The sequence below is a fragment of the Syngnathus scovelli genome, chromosome 21, assembly GCF_024217435.2.
Source record: "Syngnathus scovelli strain Florida chromosome 21, RoL_Ssco_1.2, whole genome shotgun sequence".
In the NCBI taxonomy this organism is placed as follows: domain Eukaryota; kingdom Metazoa; phylum Chordata; class Actinopteri; order Syngnathiformes; family Syngnathidae; genus Syngnathus; species Syngnathus scovelli.
The window spans coordinates 10,226,386-10,241,346 of record NC_090867.1 but is presented as its reverse complement, the minus strand read 5'-3'; the positions used below and the strand labels follow the sequence as shown (position 1 = coordinate 10,241,346).

Genomic DNA, 14,961 nt, shown 5'->3' with positions numbered 1-14,961 from the left:
ACTTTGTAAGAATTACTGAGTTGTACGGTCAATATTATTAGATGTCATGAAATCTGGCTGAAACCAAAGTACAATAACAAACGTAACCATTGTAAAAGAAAACAAAAAATTAAAAAAAACGTGCATTTTATTAGATATTGTTACATGCTGCCCCTTAGCCAGAGGGGGAAAAAAAATCCTGTGCTAACAGACATAAATAGCTAATTTGAATAAACTAATCATTTTGTTACACAAATAAGCATTTATTAGAGTGAACTTCAATTAAAACGTTAGAATCAAATGACTTTTGACCAATGAAGAGAAAATAACATTAAACATTTAATCAAACAAAACCATCTTTCGAGGAGACATAAAAATGAAAGTAAGATGAAATGAAAAGCTGAGTGTTGTACAAATAAACATTTATTCCGACGAGAAATGAAAACGCGGACTGTGGCCCAAATTAACATTTGCAATCTCGTTGATGCTTCTTTGGCGCCACCTGGCGGCCCGGTTTGATACACAACCCGTTGGAGCGACATTTGCGGTGCGTGACCACGTCATGGCGTTTTTTCTTTTTTTTTCCTGGACCAAATCATGTTTGTATTTGTTGAGCAAAGCCCACACAAACACCTTGTACATTTACAATCATTATAGCGGGACGGGGCGACGAGGTCTCGCCTCAAAAGCTCCCCAAACAGACCTGAGCCCAGCTGAGCCCAGCCGAGCCGACTCCACCACCCGCCGGCCTCACCCGATGCCCAAATCCTTCATCCGCACCAAACGGCGACCGCTAGACCTGAAAACATGCTGGCTGGTGGACACATTTTTTGTCCTTTTCTTGTTTTTGTTTGTTTGTTTGTGTCCAAACTGCCGGGACGCTTTTGTTTGGTTGCGCAGTCAAAAGTACAAATAGAATTGCGTGACAGGAAGAACGAGAAGAACAAGAAAAAGAGAAGTTGCTTTCAAATGTTGACAATGAAGCTCATCACAGTCTTGTTGACTCCTGCCACAAACGCGCCTTGTGCTGGGGGGTGGGTGGTTGGGTTGGTGGGTGGGGTGTGATTGCAGAGACAGCATGATTTTCATGATTGATGGGGAAGTGTGTGTGTGTGTGTGGGGGGGGGGGGGGCAAGGGGGGGCTGTGAACTCTGACCTGATACAGGTTAAACGCTTCATACGGGGTGAAATGACATCTAGCAATCAGGCATTGAATACAGTGAGGGAGGGAGGGAGGGGTGGGGCTTTGAAAACCATGCTTCCTCTGAGGAGGAAGAGGGGAGGAAGGGAGAGTGCAGGCTGAGAGGGAGGTTGGGGAGTCCAACGGGCACCAAAGGCGCGCCACTGTTATTCCCATCCTAACCCGCAGCGCACCCCTACAACGTGTGTATGTGTGTGGGAGGGGGAGGGGGGGTCAGGTGTCAGACAGGGCGCCGGCGCGGTGAGCGGAAAGAGAACAAAGAAAGAAGAAGAGGAGCGCTCATTTCTGGTTCTTGAGCTGGTTGGAGAGCCAGTCGAGGCCCTCGTAGAGGCCGTCCCCGCTGGTGGCGCACGTGGCCTGGATGTACCAGCTGCGCTGGCGCAGCGAGTGCAGGCCCAGCTTGTCTGTGATCTCGGCAGCGTTCATGGCGTTGGGGAGGTCCTGCGGAGGGAGGGAGGGAGGGTGAGTGAGGGGCAAAGGCACACGTCAATCTAATTACGTTGCGGCCTCCGTACGGATAAGAGGCCTCGGAGGCCGCGTTGGTTTCGCGCTGTGCTTTTTCACACCTGTTTGTTGGCAAAGACCAGCAGGACGGCTTCTCGGAGCTCGTCCTCCGACAGCATACGCGACAGCTCCTCGCGGGCCTCGTTGACGCGCTCCCGGTCGTTACTGTCCACCACAAAGATCAGACCTACGCACACGCCCGCACGTCAGTGAGCGCTCGCTCGCTCGGGCGGATGTGCGCCGTCGATGGGCTCACCTTGGGTGTTCTGGAAGTAGTGGCGCCACAGCGGACGGATTTTGTCCTGACCGCCCACGTCCCACACGGTAAAACTGATGTTCTTGTATTCCACTGTCTCCACGTTGAAACCTGCAGGTGACAAGGTGGCAGAGGCGCGCACAGCAACAGCTCACTTTGAGGAAAGGCTCGGCGGCAGTTCCAAGCGCAGGGTCGCGGTTGGGCAGGCGGCGAGACGTACCGATGGTGGGAATGGTGGTGACAATTTCTCCCAGCTTGAGCTTGTAAAGGATGGTGGTCTTCCCCGCGGCGTCCAGGCCCACCATGAGGATCCTCATCTCCTTCTTGCCAAAGAGGCCCTTAAAGACGCTAGCAAATATGTTGCCCATGGCGACGACGCTGCCGGGAGAAGCACAGCACGCGGGTTGTGAGGAAGGCTCACGAGACGCCGGCGCATGTAATACGGCTGACCACCCTTTGAACTCCACTTTGAGCGGGGGAGCGATCGTGTACGCGTTTCGCCCGATTTGCCTCTGTGCTGCTAGTGATGCCACCGGGTACAAGAGACTGATCCTAGTTTCCGTCCGCAGGTTCACACTCTTTCTTGCATTTTATTTAAGCTTCTGTCGAACGGGACTTGGGGAGTGTTTACAATGGCAAATTTAACCACACACAACACGCTCAAATGTGATTCGCGAGCAGGTAACGCGCGACTGATTAATGATATTAATAATAATAATAGCAGCAGCAGCCTTCTTGAGGACTGCCGATAGGGGAATCCCACTGGAGTGGCCCTTCGTTCATCGTGCTGCCGGCATGGCACTGGCATGGCACTAAACTGTCGTCCAACAAAACGTCAACGTGGCCGACCGATGTCAACGTGACGCATTTGTGCTCTTCAAGTCCGACGTTTGTCGTCCCCGATGGGCGTCAAAGCGAAGCGAAGCGGAGCGGAGCTGACTAATCGCTTGGCGGCCTGCTGCTCCACAGTCGGACATTGAACGTGACTTGAGGCAAAGCTCAGCCGCGACAATAGGGTCCCCCTTGAATATAACGGAAGCAAAAGCCAAATAAGTGCGGGCGATTGGCCTCTAGAGAAGGTGCATTAGGAAGAGATGAAGTTGTCGGGCGCTCGCTCGCTCGGCTACAGTTAGCATCGCCTAGGGCGGATACGTTAGCCCTTAGGCATTAGCTACACTAACACGGGCGTCATTAACAAAAGGCATCACAATCGCCGTGCTTTTAAAACGGGGTCATTTCATTAAGGAGCTGGTGGCTTGAGCGAAACGATGATGGTGGGCGAAGGGGGGCTTCCGATAGGAACGTTATCAGATCGGCCCGTAAGGAGCCAGCTCTGTGCTAGCTTAGCCGCTAAATGCCGCGTCACAGCAGCGCCGAGACGAGCGTCACCGCACGTCAAAGCCACGACTGAAAAGGCTGCGCTCGGATGCGCCGACATATCTCACAAAGGAGGTGCCGAGGGGATCCGCCGTTGGATTCAGAGAAGATTTACCTGGTCAAAGGCTCGCTTGCGGAGCTTTCGCGTATCTTCCGTTAGATTGACCGTTACTCCAAAATGGCGTCTTGCGCAAGCGAGTGGAAGCCGGCGCTCCAGTGCGTCCTACTAGCAGCTGTAAGCCAATCGCAGCAAGGCAGACCGTCACTCTTTTCCCGCCTCCCCGACGATGGCGTCCAATCGCAGAGCGTATGGGATGTTGCACAAAATGTCGCGGAAGTATACAACGCGCGTGCGTGCGCGCACACACACACACACACGCACACGCACACACACACACACACACACACACACACACACAAAACTATTATTTTATTACACAAAACAATTTTTATTTTCTTTCGGCCTGATAGCACAAAAAAAATCAGAATACATTATCATAGTTTATAGTATTATTACAAATTAGAAATGTCTTACACAATACCCCCCCCCCCCCATACACACGATCATGAGTGGAAAATCTTGTTGAACGCTTTGTAGCTCAGGAGGCCTGGCCTGACTCGTTGTTTGCTTGCGTGCCAATGTGACGGAAGGCAAAACCTTCAGTTTATGTCAAAGACAGTGGTCACCCAACGTTGAAACAAACTTTAGTCGCCATTGCCGACACATGCGAGGTGACTAAAAAGTAACTTGCTCTTGCTTGAATGGCTACGAGAGGCAAAGGAAGTTAGCAATTTCTCCTTTTGTGCCGGAACAACCCGGCGCAAAAGTTCAGGCGGCTTTCGATGAGTCCGGTCATTGGCGGACTTCTAGTTTGCCGTCCTGAACTCGCCACGTCCATCGCGGACACGAGTCGGGCGCGTCCACACAGCGGAGGCGCAGATGAGACTCGCCGATCTGGCGCCGGAAGCACACCGACTTCCTGTCTGGCATCTCCAAGGTGAAGGCGCTCGCCGACATCTGATTGGAAGAGAGGAAGTGATGTCAGGAGGGACGTACGGTAACCACCTACGGACGGCGACCGCCAGTAACCCGTGTCACCACACCTGCCGGCCGATTCCGACAGCCACGTGTCCGACTCGGACCCACCGCCGTTCCCGAATTTTCAGGCGCCGCCCCCGAGCGTCCTCGATCCAAATGTGCACACCTGACGGGGTCAAATGAGCAAAGGTGACGCTTGAGGCACATTCCGCCGTCGCCTAGCGTTGGACAGCATCACCTTCAAATCGGCGCGAGGGGGGCCCCCGTGCCCGCCCCCAACTCTCTTCGTGACCCCCGCCGGAGGAGAAGACGCCTGAGCTCCCGTCATCCGACGAACGCTCAGAGTCCTGGAGGGGGCGTTCCGCATTAAAATGGATGCGCCCAGACGCACAGCGGGCAACGACGCATGCGGACGGGCGCAGGCAGACCTTTAGTGAGGCCTGTGAGGAGCTGCTGAAGCAGGAGGGGGGGTCGTCCCGCGGCTCGGGGGTCCGCGGCTCAGGGGTCCGCGCATGGGCGTCCCCGAGGGCCGCGCCTGGTGACACACCTTTCAGTAGCGCCACTTTTTGTTTGTAGTGACAGTAAATGTAGGAAATGTGTGAGTGAGCACCTGGGAGGTGTTGACGCTGGCCGTCAGTGAGCCCCGGAGCGCCTCCTGTCCACTGGCCTCTCCGCAAAACAGGGAAAACATCCAGCAAGGCTCGGAGGTATTGCGCAGGCGCCGCCGCCGCAGGGGCCGCCGCCGTCGCAGGGGCCGCCGTCGCAGGGGCCGCCGCCGCAGGGGCCGCCGCCGCAGGGGCCTCCGCCGCAGGGGCCGCCGCCTCCTCGTCAACTTCGTCCTCACAGTCCCCTTCATAATCGCCGTCCTCCTCCCCCACGTAAATGTCCACGTCCGAGTCCCAAGCGGTCTCATCTCGCAGAGACGTGGGTCGGCCTTCCGCCTCCGGGTCGCCTCGGTCCTCGTCAGCCGCCTCCGTCCGCCATGGGCTCACCCAGTACACGGCAGGCACCGTCCCGGAGGCGCCGCTGTGGATGGGACGCAAGACGTCGTACTTGCGACCCTCTCGGTACAGACCCATGTTGGGCCGCAGCTTCTGCATGACACAAAAGCGCACAGGATTGTGACTTTTGGACGGCTTGTGTGTTGCGTGTGTCCATGTGTCGTATACGTTTGCGCTCGCTCTGTGCGTTCCAATCTGTGTGTCACTTTGGTGGGTGTCTTGCAGTTGACTGTGTGCATAGTTTACGTGAGTGGGACTTTTGTGTGTTTGCTTATTTGTTTGTTTGTCTTTGGTGTGCGTGCGTTTTAGCTGACGTGGTGCAAGAGGAAGCCTCGGTTTTGGTGCGCACTAGTACTCCGGCCCAGCAGGTGGCGTGTGCTGGCGTGCGTGGCGGGAGGGCAAATGGAAATGACTTTGCCTGCTGGCCAGGGGGCGTAGTCACACTGAGTCAACAGGGAGGAGGAGGAGGTGGAGGAGGAGGAGGAGCTAAAAGCAGCCGACACTTGCGACCAATCACTTTCGCTTGGCTCCCACTGGCGGTCGCCGGTCAGTTGCGACCACTCGACGCCATCGTCGGGGGCGTCCTTAAATTGAGGGGGCGGGGTAATGACGTCACGGCACGACAAGGGCGCTCCGTCTGCCGAACGAAACCACCGGATGCCTTGCTCTCCCTGGCCTTCCGCATTGAAACTCGCATGCCTGCGCACACGTAGGACACGAGCTGACTAGTCCCGTCAAAACAACCGGACTGGCACACGTAGAACACAGGTACCGTCACTCACCTGAAGGTGCGGACAAAGCCCAAGCGCGAGTCACAGCGGCGGACGTGCGTCGGGCTGAACTCCTGGAAGTCTTCGCCTGTCAACGCAACAGACGCACGCTCGTGTTTGGCGGCAGAGCGGGTGCGGGCGCCACGGGGCGGCAAGCGGCCGGCCTGCGCCACAGTGCCGAAAGCCATCGAGCACACAGAGCGAAGGGATGCAGAGCGGGCAACGTGTGTGCGTTTGTGCGTCTCACTCTGCGCCTGCGCCACCACAGACGGGTGCCCACGTTCACCGGAAGGTTCAGGCGGCAGCTCGGCAGTTCCCGGGGTGGGACGAGCGTCGCCGGCCCACCTGCGGCCCAGCTCCAGCATGCGCGCCGATGTTGACTCGCTGCCGCCGCGTGTCTAAGAGCACGCAGACAACAAACGACTGGGCTAAGAATAGCCAGCCCGCAGCTGTCTGACTCCGTCTGCCGTGTTGACGTCGAGCAAAGTTGGGTCTTTGCAAGGACAGTGAACAGAAGGCGTCGCCGTGACCTTTGCCACGTGTTCTCTGGACGCTTGCCATTTCCTTCACTTACCTGGCGTCGCTCCTGCGGGTGTTTCTCAGGCAGGTCCGGTAGACGGGTTTTTGGGCTGCCGGTCCTTCCAGAGATTCTGGATGTTTCTTTGAGGGTCAAACTTTGCCTGGTTGTTTCCTGCCCCCCCCCCCCCCCAAGGCTTCTCACTGGCTCAAACAACATATGACATGTTCAAAAGCCAGCCCCCTCCCCTGCACCCACTGACACGGAAGTGTGTGTGTGTGCGTATGTGGTCTCCCTGGCAACATGCAAAGGGCGCAGTGGTCACTTTGCTCAGCTGTTTGCTAAGCGGCTATTCATGAATGAAGAAAAGCGACAAAACGCGTCAAGGCTCACCTTTCGCATTTTATTGAAATGGAAAAACACTTGCGGTCACTTGTTTGTCAAGGCAGAGGCGGCCAGCGGGCATGGATGGCACGCTCGACGCTCAAAGCAGTCCGGCTGGCGAGGTCGGGACGCAGGTGCCGCCGGGGCCGCACGAGTGGCGGGCGGGACAGCAGCGCTCCGTGTCGTCGCAGCAAACCGCCTGGCGGGCGACAGCGGGGCCTCAGTCTGACGCTCTAGGAAACGTGAGGGGCCGAGTGACGACGCACCTGGGGAGAGGGGCAGCAGGCCCAACCTGAAGCGGAGCTCCGGCAGCACGTCTCCTGCTCGCCGCAAGCCGAGGCAGTGTTGCACGGCACGGCGGCGGCCGGCTTCTCGCACGTTCCCGTCTCCATGTTGCACGAGTAGCCTTGCGGGCAGCAGTGCTCGCGGTCGGCGCAGCACACGGCCTGCGGTGCAGAGGACGCAAAGCACCGTCACTCACGCCTGCGCCGCCTTTGCCCAGCTGCCAGAAAAAGGCACCTTGAGGAGCGGGCAGCAGCCCCACTCTCCGCTGGGCAACTTGCAGCAGGTGGTGCCGGCCGCGCAGCTGCTCTTGTCGTCGCACTTGACGTCGGTGAGGGCCGGCGGGCGCGGCGCCGCCTTGGCCGCCGGCCTTTTGGCCAGCCAGGGGAATCCTCGGGAACACGACGCGCGCCCTGGTTGACACGTGTGCCCAGCGGGGCAGCAGTGGGAGCCGTCTTGGCAGCACACCGCCTGAGCACGGAGAGCGCGGCGCACACACACATGGACATCACAAAGCCGGGTTTGGCATGGGGCACCCGCTTCGCTTCACTACCTGCGGCAGCGGGCAGCAGCCCCACTCGCCGGCGCTCTTCATGAAGCAGCAGCTGGCGCCTTTGGGGCAGCCGGTGCGCTCATCGCAGGCGGTCACACCCGTCGTGGGAGCCGTCTCGGCGAGCCGGGCGGCGCCGGGCGCCTCGTCGCATTTTGCCTTTGGGGACGAGGCGGCAAGGACGGAGGCGGTGACATCACACGTGCCGGCGGCTAAGTTGCAGGCGGTACCGTGAGGACAGCAGTGAAGGCCGTCCGAGCAGCACGTGGCCTGCCCGAGACGCACGCACGCACGCACGCACGCACACACGCACGCACACACACACAGAGCAAGTGCGGGCTGGACACAAAGCTCACATTTGGTCTGATTGTGTCGGTCTTACGTCGGGCATTGGGCAGCAGCCGTAGTCGCCTCCCAGCCGTTGGCAGCAGGTGAAAGTGTCGGGACAGAGGCCCGCCCCACCAGGACACGGCGTCGATGACGTGCCTGCGTGGCGGGCGGGCGGAGGAGGGATGGCAATGGTCAGCGGGAACCACCGGCACAGCTTTTCCTTCCTCCAAATGGTGCAAGTCCAGCGCATGGATTGAGCCTACCCGGAGCACTGACACGAGGTGTGGCGGGCAGCTTGTCCATCAGGGGCCGCCAGTCACCGCTGGGCGACACGCATCTGGAGATGGCGAGATCGCAGACGGTCCCCTCGGGGCAACAGTGAAGCTTGTCGGCGCAGCACACCGCCTGCAGGAGGAGTTGGTCGGTCAGTCGGTCAGTCGGTCGGTCGGTCGGCGGCTCACCCGGCGAAATGCATGGGCGGCGCCGCACCTTGGCCAACGGACAGCACCCCCACGAGCCGTCGAGCAGCTGGCAGCACGTGGTGGCGTCCGGACACTCCGACTGCCCGTCCGGACACAACATGGCCGCCATCCTCTGAACAGTTTTCCCAGCAAGTTCAAACTTGGAGTTAGCCTGTCTACAGCTTTTCCCTCTAGATATTAGCATGAAGCTAACATGACCCGTTCCCCCTGGTACCTGCTGGGGAGGAAGTGACCTCCTCCAGGGAACAGTCAGCGTCTGGTTGCTACACGTGGCATGCTGCAGGTCACACGCGGTGCCTTCCGGACAACAATGGAGGCCGTCCGAGCAGCATACGGCCTGCAGCGGCGCCGCCGCGCAACACACGCGCACGCTAAAGTCATGGCGCCACACGTTGGCACGGGCGCGAGAGGACTGACCCGAGGCAAGGGGCAGCAGCCGTAGCGTCCTGCAAAGTCCTTGCAGCACGTACTTCCGTCCTGGCAGGCGCCGCCGTCGGGACACACTAGCGCCACGCTGGCACCAAGTAGGCTGGCCGCCAACACGCACCACAACACCTGTGCCCAGGAAATCACAATAGGTCAGATGGCGGGCGGGCGGGCGAGCAGTCCGTGAATTGTTTGCCCAAATGCAGCCCGTCCGGGCCGACGTCAGCATCATGAATCATGCTCGCTTTCTCTCTCTCTTTCTCTCTCTCGCTCGCTGATGACTGTACTGCACCTACCTTTCATGCTACCGAAGACGTCAGACATAACGGGCGTCGACTTACCATTGTGTGACAGCTGACGACGTCAATGATGCTCCCTCACGCTCATGTGTGCCGTCGACTCGCTTGCTGAGAAAAGAGACTAATAGGACATTAGATGCCTCATAAGACATTGTTGTTATGTCAACCGATCATCGCCACAAAGTGGGAGCTAACGGCGCAAGTTAGCATAGGAAGCTAGGTGGCTAACGGTCGAGCTAACGAACAAACAAACAAACTATCGAAGCGTTTGAATGGGTTCATTTCTTACTAACCTGCTCGTTGGTCACATCCGAATCGAAGCGAGTCAACGGGACGACAGAAAAGGTAGAATGGCGTCCGACTAATTTGAACGTCGCTCGCTCAAAGATGTTTTGGGTGAACGCAACCACGGTCACATGACCCGGGGCGGCACGTGACTGTGCCGGTTTTGGCTTCTTCACGTCACGAAAATGAAGAGAAAATTCTAAATTCCGGACTTGTTTTCTATTCTGCTTTACCAGTGACGTGAAATAATTACTTTATTCATTTAATAAAATTAGTCAACACATTAAAATAATAAGCAAGTGCATACACAGTACATTTTCAAAGTTTTATTGAATTTGGCCACACCACATGCCCCCAAAATGGCTTCCTGACATGTTTTTCATTTGCCGCCTGAAATGATTGTGATTGTGTAAACAGTAGCTTGTAAACTATATTTTAAAATCGTTATACACCATAATGCAATTATGATGTTCAATTTTATGCAAGTGAGTATTTTACTGACAAAAATGGAAGGATTTTTTTTTTTTTAACAATCATATAATATTGGGCTTTTACAAAAATGGCTGTCAAGAAGCTCAAGCGTATTGTGCAATGAACATTAGTCTGGCAGAGTGTTCAGCTTCATTTTCCATTCTTCACCATGAAGCTTCCACCAGCGAGTGATGAACACATTTATTTCTCCTTTGTACACAAACGTCACAATGGGGCTCCTCATCCTTGCGAGAAGAAGAAGAAGAAGAAGAAGGAATCGAGTGCAGCGGTCATTGTGGCTCATCAAACGTCAACACAAACACAAAACAGCACACGAGCACAAAGGTTGGATTTTCAATAAGAAGCAGAAGAAGAAGTTAGTGTAAACTTGGACCACCGACCGGGAGTCAATTTTGTGACCTTTTCAATGAAAACATGCAGGCCGAGGTCCAAAGCAAGATTGGCGTTGGCCAAAACGTGGCAACCCTCCGGGCCAGAGAAGAAGGCACTCGGAGGAGGCGGCCCTCTCGGGAGGGAGGTAGGGAGGGGGCTGGGGGGGGGGGGTCAAAGTACGCGCGCGACCAATCAGAAAGCCACGCGCTTGTGCTTCTTGCCAATGAGGACACGGAAAGACCATTGTGCGCTTTGTCCTCCCGCGTGAGACCATTCCACACAACGGCCGCTCAGGTCTCACCAGCAATGTTCTTCCAACATTTCTGTGTGCCACAAGTGAGGAGGGAAAAGTGTGCACACGCTACTTGTGAAGCAGCAGCCGGTCCAAGATTCTAATGGCGCCCGGCGCTGCGGGGTAAGGAGTGGAAGGGAGGGAGGCAGGCAGGCAGTTGTGGCCCAAAGGGCTTTGTCACTTCCTGGGATGGAAAACCATGAGCGGCCTGTCCTCGATCTTCTGCCAGGGACTCTTGCGGTTCTCCTCCTTGTCCTCATCGTCGGGACCGGAGCAGCGGCGGTTGTCGCCGTCGCGGCCTTTCCGGGGCACAGCGGAGGCTCCCTGGTCCAGAAGCGGCGTCAGCGAGTTCTCCTCGGGGGACGCGGGGCGGCCTTCGCCGGCGGGGGGGTCAGGGTAGGCCAGCTTGGAGTAGCTTTTGCCTGCCCCGCCGTGTCCCTTGCGTCCCGCCTCCCAGCGTTGGTCTTTTGACTTGCACTCGGGAGCCTCCAGGTTGGCGTCTCTCGGGGAGCTTCCGGGCCCGCCGCCACCCAAGTCGTTGGCACCGGCGTCAATGTAGGAGTGGCGGACGTGGGCATTGGCGCGGCCGTCCAAGGAGATGAACCAGGCCCGCGGGTGCTGCTTGACGCCCAGCTCCAGAAGCTTCTTCTCAGTCAGGGCTTGCAGCTCTCCGTTCATCTGGGCCATGGTGGAGCCGTCGAAGAGCACCGGAATGGCCACGGCTCCGCCGGAGGCGTCTGATGCCCAGCTGGGGTCCTCGGGTTCGTCCCGGCGGGGGCCGCCCTGATGCTGCTGCGGTGGCTCGTGTCGGGCCCCTCCGGCGGTGACGCCGTCCTTGTCGCCATCCTTGGGGTCCGCGCCAGAAGGCAGGCGCATGTAGTGGGCGGGGATCACCAGGGTGGGCACCATGCTGCGGTACATGTTCTCCTTCATCTGGTCGATGGAGCCGCAGAAAATGATCTGGCCCGGGTGGGTGTTGAGGGAGGTGGGCCGGGCCAGGCCGTCGGGTGGCGCCGCCGAATATTCCGGAGGTTTGTCGGGCTGGCTCGGCAGGTAGCCTCGGAAGGGCGGCGGAGACGGCGGGTCGGACGAATACCCCCCGTTGTCGTTGGCGCCGCGGTGCCGGCGATAGTCGGACTCGCCGCCTTCCGCGGGAGAGTAGCCGCCCCGCTCGTAGTCTTGACGCAGCAGCGGGTTGTCCAGGTTGTTGCTGCTGCTGGCGGCGGCGTTCACGGCCAGGTTTTCGCTTTTCCCCGCGGCGCGGCGCAGCTTGCGAGCGGCCGCGTGCTCGGGCAGGTCCTCCCCGGAGCTCCGGTAGTCCCGGGAGGGGGACGGCTCCGACCTGTCGCCGGACGGACCCGACTCCACGAGAGGGCCGCATATGAGATTGAGGCGAGAAGTGGATGTGCCTTGGTCCCGCTTGGCGCCATTGGACGGGAGAGGCTTGCCGAGCTGCCGACGAGGTTTCAAACACCTGCGCCTGCAGTAGTAGAGCAGAACGCAGAGCAGGATGAGGACCAGCAGGGCCAAGGAGCCCAGGACGGCCAGCAGGAAGAGGGCGTGGTAGGTGCCGATGTCACTTAGGCCCGGGTGGCCCGGTCCCAGCCCTGAAACGGCCAGCCACAAAAGTCAACACTCGCCAGCGGTGGCGAGTCACCAAAAGAGAGCATCAAAAGCAGTCCCTTACCCGAGGAGGTGGGGAAGGCGGCCAGCCAGTAGCCCGTCTGCGGAAGCACCGCCTTCCACACAAAGTGCGAGCCTTCCTTCTGGATGTAGCCCGTGCCGTTGCGCACCCACACGCCTGTCCCACACACGCACCCGCGGGAGGTTAGGCTTAGGGTTAGGGGGGGAAGGCTCGAGATCAGCCAGAAGGCTTGGCTGTTTGACGGGAGCGCACGTGCTCACCCCAACGTCGCCGGTACGTCCACGTGGGCACGCTGGTGGCCACCCTGTTGCGGGTGTCGGACGGAAGCGGCACAGAAACCCGGACGGGGTCCGAAACGGGGACGGGACGGCCGTCCTCGTCCGAGAGCTCCAAGCCCACCAGCGCCAGCGGTGTCAAGCCGGTCCAACCGGATTCTTCGCCTGAACGCCAAAACACAAGCCAAAACACTCAGCGTTCACTGTCTGTCCCTCCCTGTCACCTTCCTCCAGCGCCCATCCGTCAACGTTGCAATGACCAACAGGCGCCAGAGGGTGGCGGCGTTGCGGCACTTTTTGATTTGAGCTCAGGAGCGGCCCCTGTGGCAGACCTGAGCCGTTGGTCTCGCGGGCCAGCAGGAAGGGGAATCCGCCCATCTCGTCACGGGTCCTGGCGGCGGTCAGCGAGGCGGTCAGCGCCGTCCCGTTGGAGTCGGGCGGCAGGTGCAGTGACTTCCGGGGAAGCTGCGCCACAGCGCGCTCGCCGCCACCTGCCCCATCACAAAGCAAGCGAGCGCGTGTTTTCTCACGTGCCGACGTTTTTTTTTCTTCTCTTTTCTTACCTGGCGAGCCAGACAGAACCTGAAGGACGTCATCGTACAGAATGAGCGTGCCGGGTCGATGAACCAGAAGGTACAAACTGACGGAGGCGTACACTGACAAAGAAGAAGACGGCAAGCGTAAGCGTGTGCCGGGCGCTGCCACACAGCGGAGTGCTCTTACGTGGCGGGCGGCCCGAGTACCAGGGCACCGAGTTGGTGACGTAGTTTGCTTTAGCGGCGCTAATGATGACCCAGCTTGCCGCCCGGTAGTCAAAGTCCACCCTGGCCGTGCCGTCGGCGCCGGCGCGAGCCGTCGCCAAGGCGCTCTGGTTGCCGTGGACCTCCACCAGGGCGTCGGCCAGCGGAGACAGGTCGCTGTTGTCGAACACCTGGACTTTGATTTGGACTTCTGCAGTGCAACACTCGCGCGCGTGCGCGCGCGCGCACACACACACACGCGCACACACACACACACACACACACACGCACACACACACACACACGCACGGAGAGAAATGCTGCTTTTCCACACTCCATTTTAGATGCTAAGCACATCTCGAAATGTCATCACACAACATTGTTTGTCATGTGACTTGTCTGACCTGCTGGCGCTGTTGCCTGGTTACTAACAGCCTTCAAAAGAAGCCCAACTGCAAAGCCCACGCACCCAGTCAAATCTCTAGGGATGGACGCGTGACGAGTGTAGCCTGAAGACGTGCGTTCGGTCGCTCGCTGGCTCGCTCGCTCAGACGTCACGAAGCAACATACACCGCCATTTTAGCCTCTTTCCTATTTAGGGCTTTGTGCAGCTGTGCGCGTGGCCGTCAGCTATATAATGACGTCATGACCTCGCAAGCACGCGCGAAACAGAACAATGACGACAATAAGCCGAGAATTCACGATGCTCCCTGGTCGCGCACGTTACGCTCGCTCACATGACTATGCAGATGAAGCTAAGGGTGACAACAAAAGACGGGCGCGAGCTTACCAAAATGCTCGTGCACGGATTTGGCCTCCCAGAGCGCGCACGCGCACGCCAAGACAAGCACACGACATACGCGCACAGCCGCCATCGTCGCAGCGATATGTCATGACGGTCGGGCGGGCGGACGGAGTGGTCGCCACCTGGGTCCCGCTTCCTGAGCTTGTGATGAGGTGCCGCTTCGCGCCTTGCCACGCCGTGATGCTGCACTGCTCGCTCGTGCGCGCGCACACCGACGCGTCTTGTTTGGATGGCAGCAGAGCAAAGGGGCGCCAACATGACGCCCTCTGCTGCTCGACGTAAGAACACGAACGAGCGCAGTTCGACCGTAGGGTGGACCTGAACGCTGGACTGTCCAAACGCCTATATTTCTTATGACTGCAATTTTCTTAATCGATTCATTGATATCTATTTCGAACATCCAAAACAAAAAAGAAACACCACAATGGAAAATTAGAAACGATCCAAATAGCCTTAACCAAACGGGGTAGCGCCATCTGCTGGGGAACATGTGGTGCTGCACCCACTCCACTCAGGACTTCTTCAAACCGACCGACCGACCGACCGACCACACGTTTTGAACGCAATTGCGGACACACCACCAACGCCGGCGCTCCCATTTCGGGGACCATGAACACGCAGCACGAGCTTGTGTGCTTTTATGACAGAGCCAGCCAAC

General features: G+C 58.2%; 4 protein-coding genes across 7 annotated transcripts; all 4 read right to left on the bottom strand.

The window, feature by feature from the left end:
• Positions 1-109: 109 nt before the first annotated feature.
• Positions 110-3,592, bottom strand: arf2b (ADP-ribosylation factor 2b). Its single transcript, XM_049760009.2, has 5 exons — positions 3,433-3,592; positions 2,161-2,318; positions 1,941-2,051; positions 1,747-1,871; positions 110-1,621 (listed from the first exon to the last, which is right to left on the bottom strand). The coding sequence occupies exons 2-5, from the start codon at positions 2,306-2,308 to the stop codon at positions 1,460-1,462; spliced, it is 546 nt and encodes a 181-aa protein (XP_049615966.1). The 5' UTR covers positions 2,309-2,318; positions 3,433-3,592; the 3' UTR covers positions 110-1,459.
• Positions 3,593-3,980: 388 nt separating this feature from the next.
• LOC125991647 (uncharacterized) lies at positions 3,981-6,889 on the bottom strand. Of its 2 annotated transcripts, none has more exons than XM_049759882.2 (9): positions 6,702-6,889; positions 6,375-6,525; positions 6,140-6,215; positions 5,672-6,056; positions 4,967-5,450; positions 4,785-4,891; positions 4,595-4,703; positions 4,422-4,522; positions 3,981-4,335 (listed from the first exon to the last, which is right to left on the bottom strand). In XM_049759882.2, exons 1-9 carry the CDS (start codon positions 6,861-6,863, stop codon positions 4,171-4,173), a joined length of 1,740 nt encoding a protein of 579 aa, XP_049615839.1. In that variant the 5' UTR covers positions 6,864-6,889; the 3' UTR covers positions 3,981-4,170. The 2 variants fall into 2 exon arrangements, with proteins under 2 accessions (XP_049615839.1, XP_049615840.1); XM_049759883.2 differs by having other exon boundaries at positions 6,375-6,620; positions 6,702-6,829.
• A 137-nt stretch (positions 6,890-7,026) lies between these two features.
• On the bottom strand, positions 7,027-9,856 carry grnb (granulin b). Of its 3 annotated transcripts, none has more exons than XM_049759917.1 (11): positions 9,691-9,856; positions 9,440-9,518; positions 9,090-9,227; positions 8,887-9,009; positions 8,680-8,811; positions 8,454-8,595; positions 8,243-8,346; positions 7,864-8,130; positions 7,548-7,781; positions 7,295-7,474; positions 7,027-7,227 (listed from the first exon to the last, which is right to left on the bottom strand). In XM_049759917.1, exons 2-11 carry the CDS (start codon positions 9,440-9,442, stop codon positions 7,129-7,131), a joined length of 1,422 nt encoding a protein of 473 aa, XP_049615874.1. In that variant the 5' UTR covers positions 9,443-9,518; positions 9,691-9,856; the 3' UTR covers positions 7,027-7,128. The 3 variants fall into 3 exon arrangements, with proteins under 3 accessions (XP_049615874.1, XP_049615876.1, XP_049615875.1); XM_049759919.1 differs by having other exon boundaries at positions 8,680-8,784; XM_049759918.1 differs by having other exon boundaries at positions 9,440-9,505; positions 9,691-9,855.
• Positions 9,857-9,993: 137 nt separating this feature from the next.
• Positions 9,994-14,954, bottom strand: LOC125991638 (protein FAM171A2). The gene is made up of 7 exons (XM_049759838.1): positions 14,289-14,954; positions 13,482-13,709; positions 13,322-13,414; positions 13,091-13,249; positions 12,744-12,923; positions 12,526-12,639; positions 9,994-12,445 (listed from the first exon to the last, which is right to left on the bottom strand). The coding sequence occupies exons 1-7, from the start codon at positions 14,371-14,373 to the stop codon at positions 11,016-11,018; spliced, it is 2,289 nt and encodes a 762-aa protein (XP_049615795.1). The 5' UTR covers positions 14,374-14,954; the 3' UTR covers positions 9,994-11,015.
• Positions 14,955-14,961: the final 7 nt, after the last annotated feature.

Coding starts and splice junctions, on each gene's coding strand:
- grnb (XM_049759917.1), bottom strand. Junction 8,596..8,679: donor GGTGCTGTCCGTTGGCCAAG/GTGCGGCGCCGC, acceptor CTCCTCCTGCAG/GCGGTGTGCTGCGCCGACAA. Junction 8,347..8,453: donor ACCTCGTGTCAGTGCTCCGG/GTAGGCTCAATC, acceptor CCCGCCACGCAG/GCACGTCATCGACGCCGTGT.
- LOC125991638 (XM_049759838.1), bottom strand. CDS start 14,373: ATGGCGGCTGTGCGCGTATGTCGTGTGCTTGTCTTGGCGTGCGCGTGC. Junction 13,250..13,321: donor GGTTCTGTCTGGCTCGCCAG/GTAAGAAAAGAG, acceptor GTGATGGGGCAG/GTGGCGGCGAGCGCGCTGTG. Junction 12,640..12,743: donor GACGTACCGGCGACGTTGGG/GTGAGCACGTGC, acceptor TGTGTGGGACAG/GCGTGTGGGTGCGCAACGGC.
- LOC125991647 (XM_049759882.2), bottom strand. CDS start 6,863: ATGTTGTTTGAGCCAGTGAGAAGCCTTGGGGGGGGGGGGGGGCAGGAA. Junction 6,526..6,701: donor ACCCGCAGGAGCGACGCCAG/GTAAGTGAAGGA, acceptor GCGTGCTCTTAG/ACACGCGGCGGCAGCGAGTC. Junction 4,892..4,966: donor CCAGCGTCAACACCTCCCAG/GTGCTCACTCAC, acceptor GTGTGTCACCAG/GCGCGGCCCTCGGGGACGCC.
- arf2b (XM_049760009.2), bottom strand. CDS start 2,308: ATGGGCAACATATTTGCTAGCGTCTTTAAGGGCCTCTTTGGCAAGAAG. Junction 2,052..2,160: donor CACCACCATTCCCACCATCG/GTACGTCTCGCC, acceptor TGTCACCTGCAG/GTTTCAACGTGGAGACAGTG. Junction 1,622..1,746: donor TGGTCTTTGCCAACAAACAG/GTGTGAAAAAGC, acceptor CTCCCTCCGCAG/GACCTCCCCAACGCCATGAA.